Here is a 10,195-nt window from a genome sequence, read left to right on the forward strand (position 1 = left end):
ATGATTTCTGTTAAACAACTACTTATATGCATTTCATTTTTAGAATAACAATTTTCTTGCCATTGAATGAAAAAAATTCCCCCAAATTCTTCCAGGCACCAATTTGCTTTTACCCAATGAAGTGCTCTGTGGTGTCTTTAAATGACATCATTTGGAACAGATACAGCATCCTTTGAGGAAAGGGCACATTGTTAAGTTTGTTAAAAGCTATAATGGGCATCTTGAGTCTTTTCCTCAGAGGTAAAAAAAAATCTCAATGCTAGCAGTTAATAAATGTTAATAAGAATATTTTAAAATAGTGGCTACAATATTGCAGTGTTAATTGCATTACTCACTGAAAGAAATGCAATGAGTCATATTTTATAGTTGTTACTTATGCAATTTGGAGAACTTTTTAGGCTCTTGATAAAGAATGAGGGAACTCCAAACCTGATAAAATGAGTCTAGAAAAATAATTTCCTTTCTTTAATAAGGTTTAGGAAATTTGTAATTAAGACGAAAGCAACCTGAAACTGTGTTATGAATTTATAGTCTTTTCAAACTCAACAGGATCAGTTGATTTGAATTGTTCCCAACCTTTACAAAATCAAAGATCCTTTTTGCTACTCCTTATTTCCAGCTTTTCTAACAATATGAACCTATTGTTTAAGGGGAAAAGATATGTTTTTACCAAATAGAAATAGAATTTATTTTCCTATCTCATTAGTGAAAGGCATATACAATTACAAATCAGCTTCTGTTCAGTGTAAAACAAAGGGTGTTACAATGATCAGTTCAGTTCAGTTGCTCAGTCATGTCTGACTCTGCGACCCCATGGACTGTAGCATGCCAGACTTCCCTATCCATCACCAACTCCTGGAGCTTTCTCAAACTCATGTCCATCAAGTCGGTGATGCCATCCACCATCTCATCCTCTGCCGTCCCCTTCTCCTCCTACCTTCAATCTTTCCTAGCATCGGGGTCTTTTCAAACGAGTCAGTTCTTCACATCAGGTGGCCAAAGTATTGGAGTTTCAGCTTCAGCAACAATCCTTCCAATGAACATTCAGGATTGATTTCCTTTAGGATGGACTGGTGTGATCACCTTGCAGTCCAAGGGACTCTCAAGAGTCTTCTCCAACACCACAGTTCAAAAGTGTCAATCCTTCGGCACTCAACTTTCTTCTCAGTCCAACTCTTACATCCATACATGACTACTGGAAAAACCATAGCTTTGACTAGATGGACCTTTGTCGGCGAAGTAATGTCTCTACTTTTTAATATGCTGTCTAGGTTGGTCATAGCTTTTCTTCTAAGGAGCAAGCATCTTTTAATTTCATGGCTGCAGTCACCATCTGCAGTGATTTTGGAGCCCCAGAAAATAAAGTCTGTCGCTGTTTCCATTGTTTCCCCATCTATTTGCCATGAAGTGATGGGACCGAAAGCCATTATCTTAGTTTTTTGAATGTTGAGTTTTAAGCCAGCTTTTTCACTTTTCTCTTTCACTTTCATCAAAAGGCTCTTTAGTTTCTCTTCACTTTCTGCCAGAAGGGTGGTGTCATCTGCACATCTGAGGTTATTGATATGGATCAAAATAATTCTGGAGAAAAGGAAGACAGATGGATCAGACAAACACAGAAGACTTAACTACACTAAGAAGCTAAAGTAAGTTAGTGAGTTCTCGAAAATTACGTGTCCGTGTTTATTTACTGCAGAGTGATAAATGTGCTCACAGCTCAACTCAGAAATGCCTGACTCCTTCCTAACTAAGAAAATTGATACTTCAAAAAGAACAAGGTGAATGCTTAAATGTAAGCTCCTTCACACCTCTCCTTGTAACAACCTTCACCTCTTCTGCTAATTAAGTCCTTTTCATCATCCAAAACTCAAATGTTCTGGTCATGAGAACGCTGCCACCTACTACAGGGAGCATAAGTGACTAAGGGTCTAAGCGGCGGCTCTCAGAAGTACATTCCTGCACGTGCTTTAGGCAGTGCCTGCCATGGACTGCTTCCCATCAATAACTGAGTGAAGTAGGAATCCAATTACCCATTCCAGGAAGACGCGGGAATACTTGACAGCCAGGCTTGGCTGAAGAACTCACAAACGCCTCTGCTGAACCTTCCATCCAAACTTCCTTACCTCTCTTCACACAGGGTCAGACTTACATCACCGCCCAATGACTCCCCCAAACTTCGTCAGCTTCCTCCTTCTTTCCATTCATGCAGGCATTCCCTTAATAAACTATTTGCATATTTAATCCTGTCTTGGGATCTGCTTCTCAGAGGTGCTGCCCTAATACATCAACTCTAACGTCTCTGTCAATTTCTCAAACTGCATGTGCTCATGACACTGCACAAAAGGAGAGGAGGGTGTGGCCCTATTATGGTCTAGCCCCTTCTCCCCTCCCCACTTGCCTCTACCATCCCTCTGTGATCTAGGTACACCCAACTCGCTACCTACTCACAACACTATGTCTTTGAAAATGTCTCCTATAGCCTAAAAGGACTTCCTCTCTAGTTGTGTAAAACCATTAATCTTTCTGGATTTAATTGGAGGCTTTCTACCAGAAGGAAGAACTTTCTCCCCATCTATTTTGTCATTTATTTATATCACTGGAGTATTAGTTTATTCCATGAGTTGCAATTTATTATGGTATCATTTATTTTAATGCTCCAGTAGTCCTTGATTTGGCCAGGGAAAGCCAAGTTCACTTAGGCCCTCATCCTTCTTTGAGCATTTCCTTACTTTCTGTTACCAAAGATGTTCTAGGCTCATTGTGTTCTGTCCCAGTTCTAGCCCTGGATTTGGTCATTTCTTCAAGGAATTCTGATCACTTTACTATTTGAAACCCACATGTGATCACTCTGTGCTCATTACCACTGAATGCCACTGCTTTCTGACCTTTTTAACAGATAGCAAGGAATTACATGTATCTTTATAATTATATCTATTTCTTTACCTACCTATAATAACTGTTGCTTACCTTGGTACATTCAATTCTAATCCAGTGCCAGCTGGGTTTATTCTAGTTTTATCTTTTTCCATATTTATAACTCCCTTTCCCATAGTGAGAAACCTGACTTTCATTGTTCTTGATATATTTATTTATTTGCTTAATCTCTCTGCATGTAGCTGATTTCCTGACACTGCTAGGCCCCCACCCCCTCTTTGCAAATAGACCTGCCCTTTGCTGAGGTTGGTGTCCTCTGCGTAGCACGCAGCTTACTTTGTTAGGCCTGACTCATGGCTATTTGATAGTAGAAGGAAGGATGCTAATAACATTTTCTAAAGAAAAGAAAGGGATAAAGGTGAAAGGGAGATGAAGAGACATAGCTGTTTTTAGCATTCTTTTTACTCTTTTTAACACTATATCTCTGTTTTGGAGAAGGGGGCATTATTATTATTATTTGATAATCTCTGTTGTAAAGAAGAGAGAGCAAGACTTCCCTGGTGGTTGAGTGGTTAAGACTCTGGGCTTCCAATGCAGGGGACACTGGTCATGGAACTAAGATCCCACATGCCACATGGCAAAAAATAAAAATTAAAAATAAAGCTATATTTAAAACAATGAAGAAATGTTAAAAAAAAGGAGAACAGGCTTTAGGCTTAGAGCCTTCTGCAAGGAATCTTATCTAGAATTTAATAACACTGTTTTATTTTAATTGTGATTGTATTTAAAGTTACCTGATCTACTTCTTTTCTTCAAATATATTTTTTAATGAGGGGAAAAGTTACATATTTTAATCAGCACAGTTCTTAAGTATACAATTCAATGACTTTAAACAAATCTCTATATATATCACAAATTTATATATATGTATGTGTGTATACACACACACACACACACACACACACACACACAACACTGAGATGTAGAACATTTTCATTTCCCTAAAAATGCAAGTCAATCTCCACTCCCGTAGGTATCTGCTCTTCTGATTTATATTAGAATTGGTTTTGCTTCCTTTGTGAATATTTTTAAGGAAAAAAAATGTGTTAATTAATTAAATGAGATAAATGGTAAAGATGATGCAAAGAATAGAAGGCAGTGCATAAATGATGGGAATTTGGGCACAGTGGTTTATTTCATGGACATTTAACCTCAGAAATATTGCTGTTGCTAAGATGGAGATGGCTGCCAGCGCTATTTAAACTGTTAGATACAAGTTATGGCCTCTCCTCTCTACTCTTTCCATAGGTACTTATCCTTTAAACATCTGTTATATGCCTATTATGTGCTATGTTGTCCAAGGGCTGTAGATAAATAAAAAATGCCTGCACCCAAAATAGAGATGATCACCATAACCTGATGACCATTTGATCATGTGAAATTATTTACAAATCTGGCCACAAAGTCTCATAACCATTTTATTGATGATGGTCAAAATTCACAAATTCACTAATTTGCCTGAGGACAGTTTCAGAGGCACTTGAAAGACATGTTTTCTCAAAAAAAGAGGAAAAGCAGAGGGTAGAATTCCTGTTTCATAATTTGCATGTTTTGAAAAATATACAAATTATTTTATTATAAAATTACACCTGACATTAACAAAATACATGAAAGGGCCAACCATACTCTACAACTTAAGCATATTAAACACCATGTTAATACAAATATGCTGACATGGTTACTCCTCACATAGTAAAATACAGCTAGAAAGAAAATTAAGTTGGATTGAAATTTTTTGGATAAAACTTTAAATGGTACACACTCCTTCTTTTGCTCTACTTGTTTTTATCTTGCTGTATTTTTATTGTCCAGCAACTGATCCATTTTGTACTGCAGTTAGCACCTTGTGAAAAGGCACAAAAGTAGACACAAAGTGATGCTGTGCACCAGCCACCTGATGTTCACAGACTCTGGGCCACATCCCCACAGAGCAAATGCTCTACTTAGGAAAATAAATTACACCGAAAATTTTTAATTTTACTTTTGAGAAATAGGAATTATAAACTCCCACATAAACATTTTCCACCTTAACTTTTAAAATACATTCACACTAGGTCATTTGTTACCAAGCAACTTTTACCAACAAATATCACTAACTCCCCATATCCTACCAAATTTGACAGGCTTCACCATTCTGCAAAGTGGAATAAATTCTAATTTCTCTTTACAGAGAATAGGTAAATAGTAGTGGGTTCTACTTTACTTGTAAAACCTAATGAAATTTGAGACAGGCTACTTAAAGCTATAAGTTCATGGACAGTCATTTATCGACACAAATAAATAAGCATTGTGAACATCTGAAATTTTTTTTCTAACTCTTTGTCGTATTTCTTTATAATAGTATCTCAGTATCTGCCTCACAGGCATCAGTGAGATATTGTGTGTGTGTGTGTGTGAGAGAGAAAGAGAGAGTGTGTTTTATAAAGCATGGTGCACTATTCAAATGTAAGGGAGTGCAGTCCTCATAAGTCTATACAGTTTGTTGTACAAAGCCATGGTATAACACGTGTCCCTGCATTTGAGTATCGTTTAAGTATAAACTTAAGGCAGTTTAATGTAACAGAACAGTATTCACCAGTCATAAATAATGGTGAATAAGGCATGGCAGGAAATTTATAACAGCAGAATTATCATAGGTAGCTTTGAGAGATCTTAAGTGAAGACAGGCTTGCCTGGTGGCTCAGCAGTAAAAAAGCCACCTGCCAATGCAGGAGACATGAATTCCATCCATGGGTCGGGGATATCCCCTGGAGAAGGAGATAGTAATCCACTCCAATATTCTTGCTTGGGAAATCCCATGGGCAGGAACCTGGTATGTTGCATGCAGTCCATGGGGTCACAAAAAGTTGGACATGACTTATCAACTGAACAACAATAAGGTGAAGACAGCTCATGGTTGTGAAGGCTGTAAAGCCAACGCTTGAGAGGAACTAAGCCTAAGAAGTGCTGCTGGGAGGCTCACTTGGCCTGGAGCCATGAAGCCACTTGCTTGTTCTCTTTGCCTTGAGTTCCCTCACCAGGATGCCACTTTATAAAGGCAAAACTGACTCTGTAGATGAATATCATAAGACAGAGGATAAAGTGTAGATATTGTAATTCTTTGTGATGTAATTTATTTTTCTATTTATATTAAGTCTACGTTGTTTGTCTGCAAGTTGAGCTTGAGAAGCTGAACTGTTTTAGAGATGCCCAGGACCTAGCCTCCACCTCTTCACAACACAGGTGAGAAAATATTGCCTTCTCTTTCTTTTGGGAGGAGGGGCTGTTTGGGCAAAAATGATTAACTCATGAATCAGTCCCCATGGCTCTCTCACTTTGGTGCTCCTGCATGGCTCGAGGAGAAAACAGATGGAGAATAGGATACTGGAATAGGAAAAAAAGTTGGCCATGTCCCTTTTCCCATTGCTAATTTATAGAATCCTTGGGTCATTCCATGTGAGGGAAGGAAGTACCTAAAATTCAATGACAGATTGGATTTTGTTGTAGATTGATATTTACCCCCCCTTTAAAAATTTTTTTTATTTTGTATTGGAGTATAGCCAATTAAAATGTTGTGATAGTTTTGGGTAAACAGCAAAGGGACTCAGCCATACATATACAAGTATCCATTCTCCCCTAAAGTCCCCTCCCGTCCAGGCTGCCACATAACATTGAACAGAGTTCCATGTGCTGTACAGTAGGTGCTTGTTGATTATACATTTTAAATATAGCAGTGTATACATGTCAATCCCAGACTCCCTAACTATCCCATCCGTGCCCCTGGCAACAATAAGCTCATTCTCTGAGTCTGTGAGTCTCTGTTTTGTAAGTAAGTTCATTTATATCATTTCTTTTAGATTCCACATATAAGGGATGTTCTATGATATTAAATTTATTTTTGATATTTGAAAACAATGGTATTCTTTTGTTATTCAGAAATGGCCAGAAAAGAGATAGAAGTGGCTTGAGAAGACAGAGAAGAAGGACCTGGTAGAATGGTTTGAGGGCAGCAGTAGAAATAAAAAATAAAACCACCTTTATTGTTTCCTTCTTACTACAGCTCATTCAACAAGCAGAAGCTAGAAAGGTCAGAGCAGTAAACATTTCTACCCATGCAGTGACATAGAGCTTAAGGGAAATGGGTGCTGTAACTGGGTACATTTCAATTTTACCAAACTCATTTTTAAATCAGTTTTGAACTTTTAATCCCTTCCTGTGTGTTTTCAGCTTACTAAGTTATCCTGCCAAGAAAAAGTTATTGAGAATCACTGTGGAAGTGAATAGGAAGCATGGAATTGAGAGGGGTATTGAGACTGGGCATAGATTTTAAAAATCACCAGCACAGAGGTGGTTGAAGATGACCGTATTTGCCTGTCTCTTGACCTGTTTTCAGTTATTGGCTTTATTTATTTACTTATATTTTATTTTAATTCACTTATTTCCGTGGCTGTGCCTGGTCTTAGTTGCAGCACACGGGATCTGTTAGTCGTGCCATGCAGAATCTTTCACCGCAGCCTGCGAACTCGGTTGTGACATGTGGGATCTAGTTCCTAACCAGGTATGGAACCTGGGTCCCCTGCATTGGGAAGGCAGAGTCACAGCCCCTGGACCACCAGGGAAGTCCTGTGTTATTGCTTTAGCTAGATGGAGTCATATCATTTCATGCCTAGTTCACTATTTTAAAGATGGCTCTCTTGAAATATTTTGCAAAAATTCTTACTTTTCAATAAATTCTGGAATTTTCTGGGCCTCATCAATCCAAGGGTGTGGAAACAGAAGTTCTATTAGAAGAATTTCACTTATGTGGCAATTTGGAACTATTCTGTAGGTTAAAGATAGCTCTACAAGGCCAGGTCTTCTTGGTCTTTAGATGAAATCCATCATTCAGTTTCATTGCTAGAAAACCCACTACTACTTAACAGATTTGTGGAAGGATCAAAATGAAAGAATATATACGATGGCCCACAGGGCTGCCCCTCCCACCCCTGTTTTGGATTCTCTCTACCCGTCCAACTTGATCTCTCACCGTCATTTTCCTTCACTTACTACCCTCCTGGCACACCGCTGCCTTTCTCATCTTCAAACATACCAAACTGTTTCTTACCCCTGTGCCTTTGCAAGTGTTCTCTATACATGTAATTGTTATATGTCCAACTCTTTACTCCTTATCTGCAGGCCTCCTCTCAGTATCATCTTCTCAGTGAGGTCTTTTCTTGCTCTATGTCTGAAGTCATCTCTGCCTGGATATTTGATATTTCATAACCCTGCTCGTATCTCTCATATCATTTTTTACAACCTGCAGTTATGTTATCCACTTATGCATTTGCTTTGTTATTACCTGTCTCCTCCCACTGAACTTCACAGTATATTTTATTGAGACATAATTGGCATATAATACTTTATTAGTTTCAGATATAAAACATAATAATCTGATATCTGAATATATTGCAAAATTATCACAATAAATCTAGTTAACCATCTGTCACAATAATGGTTCAAAATTGTTTTTTGTCATGATGAGAACTTTTAAGATCTACTCTTCTAACAACTTGCAAATGTGCAGCACAGTATCACTAACTATAGTCATCATGCTGTCCATCTCCATGACTTATTTATTGAACAACCAGAAATCTGTGTCTTTCACCCGTTTCTCCCCCTCTTCACCCACTTCTCCCCCCCACTACATTTCTGCCCCCCACCACCCCGTGTCTCTGGCAACCACCAATCTGTTCTCTGGATCTATAAGCTCATTTTGTTTTTCTTTCTTCGATTCCACATATAAGTGAGATCATACCATGTTTGTTTTTCTCTGACTTATTTTACTTAGCATAAGGCCCTCAAGCCTCAGCCGTGTTGTAATGAACGGCAAGGTTTTATTTTTCTAATGACTAATACTCCATTCTTTGTGCGTGTATCCATGCGTTTTGTTGTGTATATGTGTCACGTTTTCTTTATCCCTTTGTCCATTGATAGACACTTGGGTTGTTTCCATGCTTGGACTGTGCCAAATAATGCTGCAATGCTGCTGTGAACCTGAGGGTGTAGATTAATATATCTTTTCAGTTTAGTATTTTTTTTTTTAGATAAACACTCAGAAGTGACATTGCTGTATCATATGGTAGTTCAATTTTTAATTTGGGGGGAACTTCCATGCTGTTTGTATAGTGGCTATGCCAGTTTATATTCTCCACAATAGCGCACAAGGGTTTCCTTTTCTCTACATCCTCACCAACATTCATTATTTCTTGTCTTTTGATAATAGCCCTGTTACACGTGTGTGATGACATGTCACACATGTGAGACGATTTGCATCTCACATTGTGTTTTGGGTTGCATTTCCCTGATGATTTAGATTTCAAGATCTTTGAGATCAAAAACCTCACCTGTCTTGTTGACTTCAACGCCCAAGGTAGCTAACCCAGTGCTTACACATTAGACACTCACTGTTTGTGGAATGACTGACATGAGCCCTCTGTATATGAAAGTCCATGGGGAAAAAAAAAAAAAAGAAAGTCCATGGGAAGGTTAGATCGAACATTTTGAAATAATAAAAAAGTGAAGAAATGTAAGTTATACTCTTTCTGAGAAAAAGTTGCTCCAGCATGTTTATATGAAGGCATGGAGAGGAGGTAAGAGAAAGCTCTCCATACAGGAAAGGTTCTAAAAGCCAGGGTTTATTTAGAAAGAACCAAACCAGAAGCTCTGACTGAGGTGGACTTTGGCCTGGCATTCCCTGACCCCAGAAATGGTTCCTATCTATGCACAAATTCTCATTTGACAGAGCATTTCAGACCAGATGAACCATACCAAATGAAAGGCCTGGAGACAAAAACATCATTTTAATGATACCATTTTGTAGAGCAGTCTGGAATGATTTCATAGGCTAATACCAGCATCTCTTTGTCTGAGAGTTAACCCACCTTTAAACCATCATTTGTCATCTTCAAATTAATCAGAGACCCAGATGGTTTTCTGGCTGACCAAGGATGTGCTCCTGGGAAGAAGAGGCATTACCTGGCATGGTCGTGGCTGACACTGGTATGTTGGCCTCCAGATACATTTCTTGAGGAGACTGGGCATATTCAGCTCCACATTTGGACCTGGCTCCACGCACATGTCCAGAGGCCCACATTTACTAATTACATCATGGCTCACTCCACACAGGACATTGTTTCTGTTTTAATTTCCTGCTCCTGGTAGGCAGAACTTTTTCTTATAACTTTGAAATACTGGTAAAGTAAACTGAAGGACCATGGACTTTGGAGTTACACATGTTCTCTGGCTT

General features: G+C 38.5%; 1 protein-coding gene across 5 annotated transcripts in view; it reads left to right on the forward strand.

Moving 5' to 3' along the window:
• Nucleotides 1-6,945, forward strand: part of METTL15 (methyltransferase 15, mitochondrial 12S rRNA N4-cytidine) — a 230,732-nt gene extending 223,787 nt beyond the window's left edge. For all 5 annotated transcript variants that reach the window (XM_086338587.1, XM_086338589.1, XM_086338592.1 and 2 more), the window contains 2 exons: nucleotides 6,066-6,153; nucleotides 6,847-6,945. In XM_086338587.1, coding sequence (XP_086194713.1) covers nucleotides 6,066-6,153; nucleotides 6,847-6,904 — 146 coding nt within the window. In that variant the 3' untranslated portion in view covers nucleotides 6,905-6,945. The remainder of the gene's footprint in view (nucleotides 1-6,065; nucleotides 6,154-6,846) is intronic.
• The last annotated feature ends 3,250 nt before the right edge of the window (nucleotides 6,946-10,195 follow it).

Source organism: Bos grunniens, chromosome 15 (genome assembly GCF_055505025.1).
Source record: "Bos grunniens cultivar Pamir isolate PY7600 chromosome 15, Bosgru_T2T1.0, whole genome shotgun sequence".
NCBI lineage: Eukaryota > Metazoa > Chordata > Mammalia > Artiodactyla > Bovidae > Bos > Bos grunniens.